Here is a 20,490-nt window from a genome sequence, read left to right as displayed (position 1 = left end):
TGTTTCACGGATGTTTTCCGGTAAAATAGTAGATTTCACTGATTTTCTCCGGTAAAATAGCTGATTCCACGGATTTTGTCGGTAGAATAGTAGATTTCACAGGAAAATCTGTATTTTTACTGTTTACAGTTCAATTTCGGTGATTTATTTCACAGGATACTGCGATTTATTTCAAGTGTGTAACAAGATATCGTATAATTTTGTTATTAATTTCTTCTTGGGTGGTGAGAACGTATTTCATCATGAAAAAGAATGTATTCTTTTATAAGCTCGAGGTATCTTGAAAAAAATCCATACAATAGCCGCTTTTTTAAATCTTATTGAAGTGGAGTGCGTTAAAAGAACCTACAAAAAATTATTTGCTACCTATTCGGATCATTCGAACATTGTTCATACTATTTTTTATAATAGTAATGATGAAATAAATGTTCAGAAGCATACATAATCGAACCACATCGCCTGACCATTGACATAGATCACTGTGAATCTCCAAGTTTCTTCAATCCCCATGGCTAATCCATGTGATACATGGTAATTCCCAGATTTTTACGCGCTCCTGGCAGCATAGGCTTCATGAAACACGTAGTGGCAAATGTTTTGTCATTTTGTTCCAGTTTATTGTGTAAGTGCCAAAAAACCCTTTGCTACCACCCGTTTGTATGTTGGGGAGTGCATTATGCTACTGTACAATGTTTTTCGGAGATAGAGTATAAACGAGAAAGGTTGGTAGCGACAATCGAGAGACATGTTCTCGGTTAACATCATCATAAATTTCCGTCAATTCCACCACTACTGTGGGCTTGTGTGACATACAATTTTAGGTTGTCAGGGGCTTACAGTAACTGAGAGTTGCATTCATAACATTCAATTATAGGAAAACCGAATAATTCTAAAACTGTAGGGTATTGTTATGAAAATGGGCCTTCCTTAGCCGAGTGGTTAGAGTCCGCGGCTACAAAGTAAAGTCATGCTGAAGGTGTCTGAGTTCGATTCCCGGTCGATCCAGGATCTTTTCGTAATGGAAATTTCCTTGACCTCCCTGGACATAGAGTATCATTGTACCTGCCACACAATATACGAATGTGAAAATGGCAACTTTGGCAACGAAAGCGCTCAGTTAATAACTGAGGAAGTGCTCATAAGAACACTAAGCTGAGAAGCAGGCTCTATCCCAGTGATGACGTAATGCCACGAAGAAAAAGAAGATTGTTGTGAAAAGTGGACAGTGCATATTTCAACACCCAAAGAGAATTTTGAAGTATCTCTGAGCATTTTTACATATTAAGGGTGCTAACATAAAAATGGTCCATTATACTTTGAACAGCTCACGTTTTTTGAATTTTGTTGGGGCATTATCTGCAACAAAGTTTTGTTGAACGCAGTTTCTAAGATATTTCACGTTTCATTTTCTGTATATTGCCATTGATGCTATTCATAGTAATCATAATCTGTATGCGATTTTTTATTACAAATTGTGAGTTTCGAATTCAGGCGTTGTGTAGCCGCATAGCTAAGAACAAATATTCGTATAAAATCGAAAAATAACGCTAGCGTCATTATTTTTACATCATCTGAAAGCTTTTTATCTTGGTTATGTGGGAAAAATATGAAAACTGCGAAAATTCATATGTTTGCATTTATTATCGCTTGTGCCAATAAAGGAATACATGTGCCTATAGTAGCACTATTTCTAATTTCTGTTCCTATAGTAGCACTAGCATCACGGCGTTGGCAAAATACTAATCAAAACCGTATTTTTACAAAGCTTCTATATATTTCCTTCATAGTGTAGATCAAAAGCTTTCGTTTGATGTAAAAAAAGTACTTAATTCATTAATTATTTCGTATAATAAAAATAGTTTCTCTCAGTAGTGCTACTATAGGAAAAATAGGTTAACTATAGGCGCAAGGGAGCTCAAATTTTAAGCAAAACTAATTATTTCGATCATTTTTTGAACAAAATCAAGCTGCGTATCAATGGTACTTAGATAAATAGCTCCTGATCTTCATGTCAAAAAATATTTTGAAAAGATTCATAGCAAAACGGCCGTAAAAGCCACTAGTGCGACTATAGGGGACTGTCCACTAAGGGAACACTGACCCTATCTCATGGGCAAAAACCTTAGTTCAATTTAAACACACATCTTGAGCAAAGTTGTTTCATTGGATTTTATCATGTTGCAGATCGTTGCAATGAAGTTTGAATGGCTCTAAAACATAACTATTAGTTACATTTGTCACAATATATCTAATAACTGGTCGCATTTGCGTATTCGAACAAGAATAAAGCATGTCGATAACATTTGCCAAAAATTAAGCATTGTAATGAATACCAAATGGGTTTGTCTCACTATAACCACAGATAACAGACGAGATATGTATCGAAAAACTTTTATCTACAACTAGATATCAAAAACAAAGCAAATACGAAGCATTAGTTTATGGAGAAAATTGTACTTGATTTTTGGAATATACGTGTAGAGGAAAGTTATACCATGCCTAACATTTTGAAACGCAATGCAAAGTGATGAAAGCGTGGCAAGCATTTGACCAAAAATCTGAGGATTCAATCGAGAAACATTAAAAATGTTGTCACTTTGAGAATATCTTTCATCATTTGTGGCATGTAATGCCTGATTTTCTTAACGCACCAAATGCAATCATGTATCTTCTGTTATCAACATTCAGATAAAAGAACCACATCAAAAACAGACGTTTCAATTTGGCGCATGCGTACCAACACTATCTATAACAATATCGTGGCGTCACCTTTCTCCAGTTATGAGAATGCATGCTTTGCGAAAGCTTTTTCGTGCAGAAGTTTGTACATTGAAAATTAAGTTTGCGTTAACAAACTTTCAAATATTCTACTACTTCAGCATGTATGAAAGTTTTGTTAATAATATTAATAATGAAACAAGATGTAAAATATTAAAATTCACTTATAAGGTTCACTGGCTTTCATGAACGTTCCTACAGTAGTTAAACATAATAATTTGTAACCAAAACGATTACTAGAAGCAATGAAAAAAACGAAAAGCTCTCCATAAACTGAAAGCATACTTCACTTTCGATCTGTTACACCAAAGAACTAAAGCTCGATTTCAATGAATGGTGCAACCCATCATTGAATAAACCTAGCTTGAATTTCAATCATTGTAAAGTTTTCTTATAGTATAAGTACAAGAATGGTATCAATTTATGCTGTATCTCGTAAACAATTCCGAACTTCTCAATTAAATATTGGAGCAAAACTTGCATTGTCATTCAGTCATTTAGAAAGTTCATAAGGCAACATTATTTCACTATTTTTTTTTTTTTTTTTTTGACAACAACTCCCAAACGATGAATAGTTTATTGTGATTGTGTTTAATAAAGATTATCTCTGTATCGAATTGAATGATTTTTTTTTAAACGAATTTTGAGATTTTTGATGTTCTACATAAACTGGTTGTAGAAGATTCCTCATTATATTTGCATTTTTGACAAAAATGAGGGCACCCATAGCCTAACGTAGTGACTGTTCGCATACAATTTTGTTTTGAGAAAACTCTTCGGGGATCTAGGATAATGCAGCTTTTAAATATTCTTAATTAACTGTATCAATTCAGAAATGTAAAGACATACATTCTCAAAAACATCCGTATTTTGTTGTATTGTTACATTAAAAATACGTATTCAGATTTCCCGTACCACTGTATGGCATGTACTACGCACAAAAACACCTGGGTAGGACCGTCAAAGGATTGTCCTACTCATTATTTAACTAGCCAAAAACAAAGATCATTAGAAACTATTCAACAGCTGTTCAATGTTTATCCAAACTCAATAAACATCGTACTTATTCTTATGGAGGATGGAGTTTTTCATTGTTTCTTCATATCTGCATAGCATGAAGCATGACTTGGTTTGTTCATGACTCCAAAATTTCTGACTCGTTTGATGAAAGATGGAAAACTCTCATCTGTGTTTTCAGTGGAAAAAACCTTTGTATGTGTATCTATGGTGTGAACACGGTACTCCCCTGATCGTTATTATCAGAAAAAAAATCTCCATCAAATCTGTGCTCACCAGACGTTTTTTATAGTTAGGCTGCATGTCAGTGCAAAATTTAAAAAAATCGTAGGGCCCGTTTTGAAGTTATGCCCTTTTGACTGTATAAGTCCACAAATTCAAAGGAAATCTGAAATAATTAAGCGGATTTTCATTAGCCGTGATTATCAGAATAAATATACCATCATAATTTGGTCCAAAGTTGGTGTTTTTAATTATTTATAAGTTCTAGGTGGAGTTTTGAATGAGAAAATCGACAAAACATGTAGTTACGAGGTGTAACTATTGATGACACTAATTTCTAATACATCAATTAGGCATTATAATACCGTAAAGCATGTTCAAATGTTTTCAATGACACGTTGATCTTTAATACCGCAAAATTATCTCACAATTTACTGATTTTTCATAGGCTCAAAATGCTATGAGGTATTACGGAGCCAATTTCACCATGTTATCAAAGTAGTTTTAATCAAACACTATTAAATAGTTTGGTGAAGCAATGAACTCATGATTCAGATAATCGAACATGCGATTCATGTTGTATATAGAAGCGCAAGTTGAAGTCAAAGAATACATTCGAACTTGAGTTTTCGGTTATGGATAGTAAATATAACGATGTAGGAAGCAGCGATACAAAATGGAAAACAATAATGCGAAGTTTAGAACATCCGTTATTATTTTTATTAATGAAATTTTAAATCGTAGCACTAACGAAGTTTAATTTCAAATGTTTGTCTTTTTCACCTATGCAAAGTTAGTTTAGCAAAGTGTGATATATTTTCGTTAATCTTTACTTATTATAGCAGCGGGTAAGTGCTTACCTCACAGGTGCAGTTTGCAACAAAACAAAATGACAGTTTACAGATAAATCATCAGTTGGTGTAGGATGCGAAACCTTTTATGGTATATAGATTATCAGGTTCAACAAGGCCACAGAACAATTTAAGATTTTCTTGTAAGAAAAACTGGAAGTTAAGTCTTTTTTAAATTATATCCCTCTGAATTCTATTGAATTCTCTGAATTCTAATTCTATGAGCCTGAAGACCATAATTTCGTGTTCCAGTTCCTAGAATGGCATTACTTTGAATTCCATTATCACGGGGCTATGTTATTCAAGGTAATTATAAATTCGGGACAATATCGTTCAGCATAACGATCCGTTCAGGGTGATGACTCTCGGGATAATAAAATTCGGGGAAATTAAATTCAAGGCTATGGGGTAGAATCATTTCAAGAGAAGTTTGATCTGAGCTTTGATTTTTAAGGAGGCACATAAAATTAAGCTCTGACGATTTTGTAATCAATGAATCCAAACAATACCGAATATTTATTACTTTTCTTGAACGTATTTCAAGTATTGACGCTTACTCTTCACGAGTTGGCTTGACAATTGATTAATACAATTATTTCACTATTGTAAATATCCAGGACGTGTTAGTGAGATCGAAAATACTGGGAGAGCCACAAATAAAATTATAGATTTGTGAAAAGCCTAAATGTTGTAATGTATGGTACGAATGATCACAAAAGTTATGATAGTGGTCTAGAGTGCCATAGTTTGGCCAATATTGTATTACTCAGCAATTGAGGTTTATGTTCTGAGGCAGTACAAAGTAAGCTAGAACAGCCAAAGAAGAGCTAGTTTGGTTATAACAATATTTTATGACTAGTGACAACCTGAGACGAGACTCGTGAATACGGTCTTCTTGTTCTGTGATTGATGATTTTTTTCTTATTCCACTCTGTGTTTACATCAATCATGTGCAAGCCGTTCAAACTCTTACATGAACATCTCAGCAAAAAAAATATCGGGTTTGTATCACACCGTAACATAAATAGCCTTTTGAGTGGAATTCGTAGCAGCAAATGTAGCAGGCATTGGGAATAACTAGTTTTGTGTTTAGATTTATCAGAATCTTTGGAAAAATTGCTCCTAGTGACTGAGTTTTTTAATATCAGTTTATTTTGAATTCAATACTTTTCACTTTTTTAGCCATTTAAACGACGGGCTTCATTTGACGTTTTATGACAGCGGAATATGGGCTGACATTTTTCCTCTTCGCTAGTCTCTCTCAGATAATAACGTTACAAAACTGGCTCCGTAATGCCTTATGTCGCTTGAGCTTATGAAAAAGCAATCAATTGTGAAAGATTTTGACGGCATGTCAGTGCAATGTGTCATTGGCATAATTTGAACATGCTTACCGGAGTTAGAATACCTAATTAATCTATTTAAAATTAGTGATTTTATTAGTTACGCTTCAAAAAGGGCGTAACTCAAAATTTCGACGATCATCTCATTCAAAACTTCACCCAGAGGTCACATATAACTTAACACACATACTTTGAACCTAATTTTGATGGTCTATTTCTTCTGATAATCACGGCCAACAAAAATCCATTTATATATTAGAACTATCACAGCACACTCAGCTAAGGAAGGCCCCCATTGAAATTTCATGGAACAGAAATAACTTGTTCTAGAAACATCACTCAAGATGTTATCTCCTCACTCACCTAACGTTCTAATATAAATGTTGGCGTCGAAGAGTAACTGATCCCTTGTAGATATCATTTAACAATTCTCTTTTCATCTCCGTAATGTACGATACTACTTAAAGAAGAATATCACTGCGGAACACATTTTAGTCTCAAGCACCAAAATACCGCTATTCACTCAATTAAGGGTTGCTGAATCCATTGCCGTTTTCAAAAATATCATAGCACGTCTAGGTTTTGAGATATCGGCTGTTGAAAATGCAAAAATTGACTATTTCAGCCAACTTGCATGCAAGTTTGCCAGCTTGTAAGGCAATTTATTTGCATAATTTGCCACAGAATTCAAACTTTATGTGTATAACAATACTTATAGGTAAAGTTTATAATGCTTTCGGTGCGGAAAATTTGTTTTTTGATGGTTTTAAAAAGTATTGTATTTTCCCATATACGAGAAACGAAGAATTTTGTATGGAGAAAGCAAGCATGTCGAAAAAATCGGTTTAATCTAAATTTTATTGCAAAATATCATCCAAATTTAATCCAAAATGAAAGTTTAAGTGCAAAATAGTGGCTTAGATCACAAAAAGTTTGATAAATTATACTTTAAATTTTGTGTAAACATCAATAAAATCAGTGTTTTATACAACTTTGGCGACCTGTAGCTAAAAATTGTGACGTGCTGGAACATTTCTGAAAATGGCATCAGATTCAGCAACCCCAAATCTACTCGAGACACATAATTTGATCCTTGAGACACGCAAAAATGTCATTTTTGTAACGCTGTGTATTCTAATACCGCGTGAATATAAACTATCAAAATTATGTTAAAGGACAGTAAGTATTAAGAATTACTCTTTTCATTTTATCGTTCCATAAAGCGAGTAGTGGCGCTTAAGCCTGGTCTTTAATAAGAGCCATAACACTAAGAGGAAATGCCGGCGTTCCAATCCCTGGACCATCGGGTAACTATAGCGTGAATATTACCATTTTCCGATTATCCGATCGTATCACTCGCTTATGATGAATCCTTAACCACCACCTTTCCACCAACCCTAATCTGCACTGACGCTATCCATTAGAGCGTCGGTGCGTCACTGGTTCCTTGCTGTGTGGATATCATGTCATCATTATCCTTGTTATCCCAGCAACTGAGAAGATGGGCGTGGCCAGCAATGAAAGATTTCGTATCTTCTCAAAACTGAACTCTGATCGGAAGGCTATTTACTTCAAAATAACACTCCATAAGCAATCGGAACGAGATTTTGAAATCAATAACTTGAAAGCTCATAGTATGCCATCTACGAATTACTTCATTACTGCGCAAGGAAGTTCCTGAAAAATTATTTGATCAAATTCCCAATTATATTGGGACATCATTTAAAAAAATATTTAAAGCTGATTAAGAAGAATTTCTGAAAGATTGTATTTTGCATATATACTGTCGATACGGTGAAAGTTTTTCAAGAATCTTCAGATTCTTTTGAAAACTCTTGTGACTAGCCGGGTCTCTTCTGTTTAAAGGAAAAAAAAACTACACACAGCTTACCGGATATTTGTGCCGACAGTAGCAAAATAATTTCAACTCCTTTAACATTGTAACATTCATTTTTTAAATGACAGTTTAAATTACATTTTCATTAAAAAAAATCACTTTTCAAACGTTTTTCATCCAATGTGGAATATCCTCTTTGTGGTTCAGTTGCAAAGTATCGCTAACGATTGGTTAATAATTTATTTAAGGAAATAGTACGTTTTTCCCCAATACTGCTCTTCTGTAAAATACTTAACCTCGAAATTCTATGTCGATTTTCTTATGAAAACTATTCAAATTTCTTTACAGGTTGATATATTCTTCTATGATTCAAGTTCTATGAAAGTTGTAAAAATATCAATTCTTTCCTTTGAAATCACCAATGATCGAACGAAATAACGAAATGTCCACTTGTCTAATTATAAAACGAATATTTGAATTCTCGCATAATTTGTGATCTAGCCCTAAAATCCATTGGTAACCTTGTGTGTAAATTAAGCGAGATTTGTTGTATATAACACAATTGCTAATTATTGATATTGAAACCACAAATAAAAGTCTTCTGGTGCCTAACTGCATGGGATGCATATCAAAAGCCATAATTTGCAGTATTTTATAGAAGCACACTAAATAGGTTTCTCACGCTCGTAACCGCACGTGATGTACGTTCACACATTAGTTTGCGGTTTCAGACTTCACAATATTACTCGTCCTTTTTCGTCTACGTACAGATTGAAGTGATTAAATTGTTCCGCCATCGTGCTAACTTTACGCTAGAGCTCGGATCAGAATATAGTAGCTTATACATTCAGTGTAAAGGGATAATTCAATTGGGGATTTTTTTTTATTATCGTACAAATTGGGCCGAAGGGTCTCAGATTTCATGAAACTTTTTCCACAGGCAGGGCTCATGGATATATGAATAAAAAAAAATTGAGAAAAATTCAGGGTCGCCTATTTTTCCGGAAAACTCAGGTGGAAATTTTTTGTTTTCCCTTGATACTACTTACTTTGAAAAATCATAACTCAAGAACGAAGCATCGTAGAAACAAAGTTTTTTTATGAAAATTTAAGCAAATTTTCTCAAAAATCCAAAAAAATTATGAACTGGAAAAAATTTTCCACAAAATTTTCCACCATTGGGAAAATTCGCAAAGAAAAGCCGGAAAAACTATGCCCGAACTCGTGGAAAATTTTCAAAAAAATATTTTCGAGAAGGTAATTTTATAAGCTTTAATCACTGAAATTTTTGGAATGCACTTTTTTTTCGTTTTTGAGTTATGGCCAATTTTGTGAAAAATGTCCAAATGTGCCATATAAGACTTTTCTTTGAAAAATCATAACTCAAGAACGAAACATTGTAGAAACAAAGTTTTTGTATGAAAATTTAAGCAAATTTTCTCAGAAATCCAAAAAAAATATGAACTAGAAAAAGTTTTCCACAAAATTTTCCACCGTTAGGGAAATTCATAAAGAAAAGCTGGAAAATCTATGCCCGAACTCGCGGAAATTTTTTATTAAAATATTTTTGAGAAGGAAACTTTATAAACTTCAATTTTAGTAACTTTTAGGATGTACTTTTTTTTTGTTCCTGAGTTATGGTCAATTTTGTGAAAAATGACCATATTAGCCTTTTCTTTGAAAACAAATCTTTGCATTTTTCACAAAATTGACCATAGATCAGGAACTAAAGAAAAGTACATCCTAAAAGTTACCAGAATTGAAGTTTATAAAGTTTCTTTCTTAAAAATATTTTTTTTTTAAATTTCCGCGAGTTCGGGCATAGATTTTCCAGCTTTTCTTTATGAATTTCCCCAACGGTGGAAAATTTTGTGGAAAACTTTTTCCAGTTCATATTTTTTTGCGATTTCTGAGAAAATTTGCTTAAATTTTCATACAAAAACTTTGTTTCTACAATGTTTCGTTCTTGAGTTATGATTTTTCAAAGAAAAGTCTTATATGACACATCTGGACATTTTTCACAAAATTGGCCATAACTCAAAAACGAAAGAAAAGTGCATTCCAAAAATTTCAGTGATTAAGGCATATAAAATTACCTTCTCGAAAATATTTTTTTGAAAATTTTCCACGAGTTCGGGCATAGTTTTTCCGGCTTTTCTTTACGAATTTTCCCAACGGTGGAAAATTTTGTGGAAAACTTTTTCCAGTTCATATTTTTTTTTATTTTTGAGAAAATTTGCTTAAGTTTTCATATAAAAACTTTGTTTCTACGATGCTTCGTTCTTGAGTTATGATTGTTTAAAGTAAGTAGTGTCAAGGGAAAACAAAAAATTTCCACCTGAGTTTTCCGGAAAAATAGGCGACCCTGAATTTTTCTCAATTTTTTTTTATTCATATATCCATGAGCCCTGCCTGTGGAAAAAGTTTCATGAAAATCTGAGACCCTTCGGCCCAAATCCGTACGGTAATAAAAAAAATCCCCAATTGTGTCACCTCAACCTTACGGGCCTTTCCGTGATACCATTCAACCTTAGAGTGTGTCAGCCCGTAGAAAAGGCAACGAAATTAAAGAGCTGTTAAAGAAGAGGAACGCCGATGGAAAAATAAGATAAAGCTCAAAAAATCAAGTTGCCAATTAAAACTGATACATCTTATTGCTAATTATTTTGGAATTTTTAACTTTTAATACAAACCCTGTTATTGTTTTTTTTTTTTTTTGGATAAATGAACGGATTTCATCTTTTTCCGAGGGAACGACAAAATTATTTCCTTTTCAGAAAGGCTCACTTATAAATTATGCTGTTTCCTGGCGCCACTAATTGCAGTTTTTACCCCAGAATTAAAAAAAAACATCATACACGTGTTATGATGAAAATTATCGTGTTTTTGTAAGAAATGTTTCTTATAATTTCTAGAAGAAAAAAAAAATATTTTCATTTTAACACGTGTATGAAACATTTCATGGAAAACTGTTTCTTGATTTGAAAAAAAATCCAATTACTTTATATGGAATAAAATGAACTTAATGTGAATATTCAAAGATTGATTTTTAGTAGTTGTTTTATCTCAAAAAAATCCTTTATCTTCACTTATAAGTGTGTTGTCTGTCTATGATCTAATAACCTGCGTAAATACCTTTAAGACAAATACTCCTGCAACAGAAAATTTCCAGGAGACCGAATGCCAAACTAGCCGTAACCAAACGCAATTGGACCCTCTCGAGAGGCAGCCGACAGTGTCTGTTTCACTGGTCGTGTCGTCAGACGCCAAATTGTGTAAAATATGCAATGAAAAAAGGCCCACAAAAGCACAAACGACATCGTCTACAGGGAATGTTGATTTTCCCACGATGATTTCAATGTGAATGCCTGGAAATGAGTAGTCATTTTGTGTCCTTTGCCAATTTATTCTATTCATCGATAAGGGGGAAAGGAATCGACATCAATGTTTTGAAAACTCTCAGAACTCCAGATCAGAGAAGGAATCGCACAAACAAACCAATCAGCATCAATTGAAACAACCACTTTGCTTTCATCTATTCACAACAAATTTCCTCTGTGGGTGGGATTACAGCATGATTACTTGGTAATAGGGTCCTAAAGCCCTGTCACAATTTTAGTGCCAAACGCTTAAGTTTAGGCCAAAAACACATGTTTACTAAATTTTATAATGTTTTCCGTTGGTTTAAGCCCAAAAAACATGTTTTTAGATTTTGTCACATCCTTTGGCTTAAACTCAAATTTTGGGTGTATTTTGTTTTCCGTGTCCCTTACGAAATGTCAGATAGGAACAACCCCAGTGGTCGAACTAAAACCCCTGTGGTGTTTTTGTCGACTAAGCGAACGTCAAACATGATCAAAAGTGTCAAGGTTCATTTATGGACCAAATTTTTAAATTTAAGTTTAAACATGATAAAGCCATTATTTGAGCGGGAAAAATTGCTGAAGTAGTTACAGTAACATTCTTTTTCGTGTTATTAAATAAAAACAAGATTTCATTCGAAAATTTAGGACCCAACTATAATGCTGTTTAATGGATGCTCTCTCTTTTCACCAGAAACATTACAAAGCATTCTGACCTTCCAATACACGTAGAGCGATGTCTCCGAATAACAGTTGTCATCAATTTTATACCCCCGTACAAAATGAACTGCATGGGTGCATTATAATTCATTGCAATGTCTCACATATGCAAAAAGGGATTGGCATTACTCTTCAAAATCAACCAGCTAGAAGCATCATACCGTAGCAACGTATCTAAATCGCTTGTAAGAAGCTTTCGGGCTATCAACGAGAGATCCTTTCCTTGTGTTTCGTTTCAGGGATGGCATGGTTTTGCATATTTCATCGGGTTGAGGTATTTGTACACATTTCATGCATCGCTGATATCAGTATGACTTGTAATGGTCAAAGAATACCCGTATAAGTGTGCAGCATCATGCGAAGCTGGATGACTCTCCGGAATTAGTTGCTGTACGTATTTTCTGATCCATATGTGACATCATGCGAGAGGTGAATTTCAGCTTTCACTACCTTTTTCTATGTATGCTCATAACTGCATGAAATTTTGAATATGCTCAGTACCAGTTAACACGATAGATCAGCAGGTAAACATTGACTATCTTATTTATGACGCTATATTGTCATTAGCATAATCAGCCATACGATAGAAAATGGAATTGTTAAATGCCTAATGGGATAAACGACAAGAGAAGGCTGAATCTCGGTTAAAATGCTATTACATATTAGTTCAAAATTCACTTTGAAGAATAAAAAAGAAGTAGAAAGAAAAAAATATGTTTTGAAGAAAACTCATGGTTGACGAGCTACAAGCTTCAATTTCAATAATTATGAGAAAATGAGTTTTGAAAGAATAACCTATGATCATTTGAAGGAAAAATCTTTAATAAAATGTAAGCAAGTGTAATACAAATAACGATTATATCAGTTTCACTTCAGAGAGCTGCAAGTGATTTGAAGTTAGTGATATAACCAATTAAGATATGAGCGATTTTCCAATATCAGCAAAATTAATCTTTATATGTTAGAAAGAAGGAAAAATTTCTAATAAAATCATTAAAATCAACTTTTGCATACCGTTGGTAACCTGATAAAGAAAACAACCTTCAGCCAAGAATCTTGACACGGTGTGCAAAATTCACCGCGTCGCACACTAGGGCAGATCGCTGTTTTCGACGGCCAAAACCTCTAGTACACTGGATATGCAACCTAGAGGTTTGGTGTCTTAGACAAAGTATTTTGGAAAAAATTGTACTAGATTTTGACTCATTCAGATCTATATTTTGATCTAGATCAGCTTTATCTTTTGATAGGAGCGTTCTAGCATTCTGCAAAGTTGCTCATTAAGGCAATTTTGACATTTCTTCCGAAGATACTTACACTCTATCACTGACGTGCATGGCGATATATGACAATTTAGTAAAAACAGTCAAAAAAATGATTTTGACCATTTTTTCTTACAGTTTTTTAATATTTTGTCATCAACTCTTAGAAGCTTAACAAAGTAAATTTACATCATTTACTAGCAAAAACTTCCAGATTTAATTATATTTTTTTGCGAAAATAATGTTTTACAAAATCCAGGATAACTCAAGAAGCGGCAGATGGCAGCAGCAAATTGTTTGTGTACTACTAGTCAAGAACATTATTTTCATTGTCATGAAGAAAAAAGTGGGGCAATCTGGGGTTTTCTGTCATCTAAAAATTTTATTGAAAGATGTTAAAAAAATGCTTATACTGAATAAGCTTTTCATGAATTTATATTTTGAAAAAATATATTTCAGAAATATATTCAATGTTGACAAAGTGTTTTGAAGGCTTCATGTCTAAACTAGTGTTTTAATAAACATTTAAACGGAATTCAAGATAATTTGTCATTGTAAAATGCTCGTTTTGGTAGGAAAAAAATCAGGTTAAAAATTTGAACTCCGTATGTGGACGCTAAGTGGTCCCCAACGGCCACTTAGCGGGGACATATAATGGGAGAGGTATAATGTGTAGATGATCCCGTGCGCAAAATCTAGCTATTATGTTTAATAAAAGTCATATTATACGACGCAAATTAATGAAATACACCTGAATCTTCAGAAGTTCATACAGTTTTTTTTTCTAAATCTGATTATTCTCAAGATCCAAAAGCATATTACATGATTTATATCCCATTTTAAATCACATATTCATATAACTGTTTCTTTCGGATCAACAATTATTCTAGCAAAAAAAACACTCGGTCCCACTTTGTTTTCTTCACGACAATGAAATTTATGTTCTTGACTAGTTGTGGACAAAAAATTAGCTGCCTTCATCTGCCGGTTCATGAGTTATTCAGCATTTTGTAACACACTGTTTTTACTAAAAGTATCATTGAATCTGAAAGTTTTGCTAGTAAATGTTGTATTTTTTTTCTATCGATAAGCTTTAAAAGCTCGATGACAAAACATTTTTATCCATTTTTTGTGAAAAAATTGTCAAAATCGGCTATTCCTACTAAACTGTCATACAGCGCCTTCCACGTCAGTGATAGAATGTAAGTGTCTTCGGGAGAAATTTTGCTGGATTTTGCGCTCCTATCTAAAGATGAAACTGATCTAGATCAGTTGTAGCTTGTCTAGATCAAATTCAATTGGGTCCTAAAGCCCTGTCCCAATTTTAATGCCAAACGCTTAAGTTTAGGCCAAAAACACATGTTTACTCAATTTTATAATGTTTTCCGTTGGTTTAAGCCCAAAAATATATTTTTTAGATTTTGTCACATCCTTTGGCTTAAACTCAAATTTTGGGTGTATTTTGTTTTCCGTGTCCCTTACGAAATGTCAGATAGGAACAACCCCAGTGGTCGAACTAAAACCCCTGTGGTGTTTTTGTCGACTAAGCGAACGCCAAACATGATCAAAAGTGTCAAGGTTCATTTATGGACCAAATTTTTAAATTTAAGTTTAAACATGATATAGCCATTATTTGAGCGGGAAAAATTGCTAAAGTAATTACAGTAACATGCTTTTTCGTGTTATTAAATAAAAACAAGATTTCATTACAAATTTTAGGACCCAATTGAGTCAAATTGTAGTACACATTATTCCAAAATACCTTGTCAAAGACACCAAACCATATCCAGAGAACTAGAGGTTTTGGCCGTCAAAAACAATAATCTGCCCAGTGTGCGGCGTAGACAATCCGATTTTGTGCTACTGGTTCTCTTTATACTGAGAAAAATGACGCCCGATTGCATCATAAAAATGTACAAACTAAATAGTTAATCAGTCATTGCCGCAAATATAATTTCTGCTCACCAGCATTGCACTATGGTCCAGGAATCAGTTTTACGTGGAAAGATGCATTTTGAGCTTTAGAAATTAGAAAAAAAAGGTTGTTTGTTTTAGTAAGGTCCTTTGTTTTATGTTATTGAAAATTAGAGTGGACCAAATTTTCATGGAAATTGTGTAACTAACTTTCTTATTTGTAGGAATTATATTATACATGCTTTACCAAAGTTGTAGACCATTAAATTTCAAGCAACTTTGGCAAACAAAGTTTTTTGTGTATCTCTTAAATTGACCGATTTAGTGCTTTTTCCTACGGTGACATAGGGTGGTCCGAACAAAACTGGTTTTCTGGCTCTAGAGTTTTCAATTCAAATTTATCATCAAAGTAGTCTATAAAATACTTTTAGAACTTTAAAAAATACGAAATTTGGTGAGAGAAGAAACTCGCTATCTTCTTCCGTTTGGGAGTTATTGTGGTTTTTCTCTCAAAAACATGCCAACTTTGATTGAGAATATCTCTGATTGGAGCAAACATAAAAAATATCTTTTGACAGCATTTAAAAGACAACATTAAATTGTAAATTAAATAAAAAATTACAGATGTGTTATTTTTGTAACTCTAATAAAATGTCTTGAAAAACTTGAAAAAGATGCAAAAAAAACTTTTTTGGCAAAGTTGCTTGAAACTGAATGGTTTACAACTTTGCTGAAGCATGTATAATATCATTTCTACAAATAAGAAAGTTAGTTACACCATTTCTATGAAAACGTGGACTACCCCAATTTTCAATAACACCAAACAAAGGGCCTTACTAATAGAAACAACTTTGTAGAAGACCGCTTTCCTCTAATGTTTCATTTTAAAGCTCAAAATGCATCTTTCCACTTAAAACTGATTCCTGGACCACTGTGCATTGTAGCAAGCTGATTAATTTTTAGTTCTTAATTCGGCCAAATGGCATTCGGACAACTGGCATTCGGTCAAATGGCATTCGGCCAAATGGCCGGACACAATTATATACCTAGATATTCTTGATCTATAAGTGATAAAAATAAATGCTGATAGTATCACCTTCCGTCTATCAACTGATAGAGACATTATATTCTATATTATATATAATTTTTCAAACAGGGATGCTATACTGATTATTAATTTATACTATCAAAATATAGTTGAAATAATGACAAATGGTAGGGATAAATTTGAAGCCTGTGCATTCTAGACTTCAGTAATGATTTCCTTCAAAAACAATTATTAATAACATTTTCTATGTACATATCAAGTATAAATTAAATGCGAACGATGTATTAAAAACACGTGGTTCAACTATTCGTTCTTGTTTTTTTTTTAATGTTACTATATGTTGAAAACATACATTTATAAAAGTAAGTAAGCAAATTCGTGTATTTTCTTCAAACTCTAAATCACCATAAGTGAGCCTAGGGATGATCAGATCGTTAGGATTTTTTTTGTGTATACATTAATGTTTTCACGCAGTTTTTTGTTCGGTTTCTACATGATTTTTTATGCGGTACCTCATACAAAACGAGTTTTTAAAGAAAACTGCGTAAAACAATACTCAAAGTCTCGAGAATAACTTTAATAAGGAAATTGTTTTCATACAAAACAATGTTTTACATTACGATTCGCACAGTCGTAAAGCGTTGAAAACATGAATATTTTCATACGTTTGTTTCAGAAATAACGCGGTTATTATTAATTCTTTATTTAAAATAACGATTGTTTTCCGCGCTACAACGGTAGACGTAAAAAACCCTTAGTGTATTGAGGGGATGAACTTTGACCCAATTTCGGTCGATAACACGTGCTTCGGACACTTGGTCTGAAATGACCAATGTATCGTTTCTTCAGCAGTAGTAACTTCCGAACAACCTGTCGATGATCACGTAATGAGCATATTTTTATGGGATATGGAATCACGTACTTCAGCAAGCCACAAAAAAAGTCAACGGGTCGTTTTTTCATCTGCTCATTCGATTGAATAGGCAATACACTATAATATATGGTATGAAGCCATTTGTTACATGTACACTACTTTTAAATGCATAGTTGTCCCATGTGAATGGGAATTCCATCCAACATGGGACTGACATGCGATCATATTCTGCATAGTAAAAGGTCAAACCGACTTCTTGGCTGCAATCAACAAGCTACATCTGGGTATAATTCAAATGGGACACTGATGCATATTTTATGCAAATAACGGCTGTTTTTATTTCTTCATCGTGGAAGAGATAAGTCCTATCAAAATAATCCATGGCAAATCCAATCAAATAGGAAATGAGATGACTACGCATAATGATAAACAATCCACTTTACACACCAGTTGGCAATATGTTTCAATGAACTGTTATATCCATTCCTAAGAATCAGATTTGAAGAATAAAATCAAATAAATCAGTTCCAAGTGTATTCTGACTGAATGAACTTGTTGAGCTACTTATGCTACTCAAAAGAAAAAAATGTGTTTTGACATCTGTTTGGACGATCGAATAGAATAATACTTTGTATCACAGGCTTTAAAAGTTTACTCTTGACATCTGCAAAAACTCAACGCAATAAAATTTTGACGAAGTTGCATGCTCACCATAGGGTGCCTTTGATAGAGAAATATAATGACCAAAAACAAAACCTACAATGTTTTTTTTTGCCAGGGGAAAAGTGCTTTCGGCAACCCAATATACAATCAATATTATGAGAGTAAACGTAATTGCAATCGACCCCCACTTATTGTGCCGTTTGCCGTGTAGTAATCCAGTTGATCGAGAAGGGGGAACTCCAGCCAGTGTTTGGTGTTTTCCGCTGGATATACAACGATCAATCAAACGGAACCAATATTATCCACAGTAAACTGCTACTACGTCGTGTTGGTCCGAATCCGGCGATCTGCGCCGGGATGCTTTTGCAGATGGTGAAGTTGATTTTTGCCCCACAGTAAATAAATACACATCACTCAGTTGGCAAAACATTGGCTAAAATGTGGACCGAAGTGGAATGAGGCCAGATATTACTGGATCGAACGGGATGCCTCTTGATGACGGAGCGGTTTGTTTGAAATGTGCGATGATTTTTGAGGATTGTTTACAACAGTCTGGATGTGACTTTGTGATAAATTTTAAAACTATTAATTTGTAAATCTAGCATTATTTGATGACAGGTGATTCTTTCTCATTCGTTCAATAAGTAAAAGCAAGAACCCACACGAATCAAAAAGTTTTATTTTGCACCATGATCACATTTATCCCTCAACAGGTGGAGTGTGTTTGTGTATTTGCTACAAAAAAATTGAAGCGTTTAAGAACGTTAAAATAAAAACTACGCGTAGTTAAGTGGGTTTCCACCGGTCACAATAGTAAGACTAAGCTTAGAATGACTACATCATTGTACATATTCGAAATTCTTTGAACCTTAAGCTAATAAATTCACCTATCATTAATTCGATACATTTGTGTTCTAACGAGAGTTCACAACACTTCATCTGCCGGAGCCGGCTCGACGAAAAGTTGCGAAGCTTGTTCAGCCTCTCCCTCACGATCCCCATCGTTTTCCCTGTGTTGCGCTTCCAGAAGAGGTAACTTCACATGTCTACACTCAATTGAACCTCTCCGCCATGTGCCGAGCCGTTCTTCGATATGGGCGGAAGCTCCATTGATCTTTGCTTTGGCGTCTCCAAAGATTGCGTCATCTTTCGACACGTCAACCGATAAGTCCGGTCCATTACCGTTGCTCTTACCTTCCAAACCCGTTGGTGTCGTTGGATTTCCCGAAAAACTCCGATCGTTAACGGGGTTCAAGCTCGTTGGCTGGGGAGACCTATTGCCGCTGGCGTACTCTTTTAGTCAGACCTTCTCTTCGCCGGGAATAGGCGGACCGCTACGAATGAACTGCAAGCGGACCGGCTTGTATTAGGAGTTGAAATTACGCACAAGTTGGTTGGAGGTATTGGAGGCACAATTCACAAGTTATTTTTTTTGACGCGGGTGTCCCGAAAGCCACATGAAGCGAGTTCAGTAGTTGGTTTGAAATTGCACACAAGGAAGGGAATTAGGCTAGATTAATAAGAGACGCATTTACAAAACGCTACATCATTGCGGCACAAACATAGTACAGTAGGGGAGATTAGGGTGCTTTAACAGTTATTAGAAGATCAGTACACGCAAACATTGGGAAACAGGTCGAGATACAATAGTATATTTTTTTCTATGCCAATTTCTAACAGAAGATATACTGCAGTTTAGGAGAAACACCAATACAATCTAAGACTAACAAATAAATCATTCTAATTAATCTTGGAACAATAAATCTTCGAGCTGTTTAGTGGAATACCTATAAATAAATGAAAAACCAAATTATACCATTTCATTCCACTAAAGTTTGTATCCCTTAACAGATACGCGTATTTGGATCTCAACTATAAGGCCGTCTTCAGTCTGTGTACTACAGTCTAGTACATGACGAGTCTAAGACACAACACTGGAGACGGCCCTATTGCTGAGATAGAAATACGCGTATCTGCCAAGGGATACAAACTCTAGTGGAATTAAATGGTAGAGTAGTAAATTTGGTGTTTCATTTATTTAAACTTGGACATAGATTGGCTCCCAAAAGCTGATGCCATCATTTGTTGTAACTGTTTGGCCTAGTAACTGCTACTTTTTCATGGGAGTAACCGTGAACTTTTTTGTTGATGCGCTTCTTCTAGAGGCGAAAGTGCGAATCACATGGGTGATATTTTTAGCCGTTCATATCGAAATCCTATTGTTAATACCAATCAAGATACTAGTATTTCAATGACTGGTAGCTTTCATTGCCTCCAGAATATGGCAATTCGTAGCACCTACTTCTAGCATAGCTTTCCGTATCAGTACAGCTGGAGATCACAGAGCAGAAATAATCATAAGGCGACCACGTTTTGATCGATGAACGTGGCAGCGTTGCCACAAAAACAATAGCAATTAATGACGTTGCTGAAGGTATCGGATATGTGGAATGAAGTTTCAGTAACGATTAATTCGACGAAGAGTTGCATGAGGTTTTGGAGGACAAGAATACTGAGTGGGCTGTAATGCTGCAGTACGGAACACTGGAAAAAGTGAACTGACTAAAGCGGAATCATCAAACCATCATAATCCTTGACT

General features: G+C 34.4%; 1 protein-coding gene across 18 annotated transcripts in view; it reads right to left on the bottom strand.

Annotated features, from left to right (window-relative positions):
- Nucleotides 1–18,549: 18,549 nt before the first annotated feature.
- Nucleotides 18,550–20,490, bottom strand: part of LOC5572771 (calcitonin gene-related peptide type 1 receptor) — a 265,555-nt gene continuing 263,614 nt past the window's right edge. For 17 of the 18 annotated variants that reach the window (XM_021847426.1, XM_021847413.1, XM_021847409.1 and 14 more), the window contains one exon: nucleotides 18,550–19,251. In XM_021847426.1, coding sequence (XP_021703118.1) covers nucleotides 19,192–19,251 — 60 coding nt within the window. In that variant the 3' untranslated portion in view covers nucleotides 18,550–19,191. The remainder of the gene's footprint in view (nucleotides 19,252–20,490) is intronic. The other variant, XM_021847425.1, reaches the window with a different exon arrangement.

This window comes from Aedes aegypti, chromosome 2, assembly GCF_002204515.2.
Source record: "Aedes aegypti strain LVP_AGWG chromosome 2, AaegL5.0 Primary Assembly, whole genome shotgun sequence".
Taxonomy (NCBI): Eukaryota; Metazoa; Arthropoda; class Insecta; order Diptera; family Culicidae; genus Aedes; species Aedes aegypti.
This window is presented reverse-complemented; position numbering and strand designations above follow the sequence as displayed.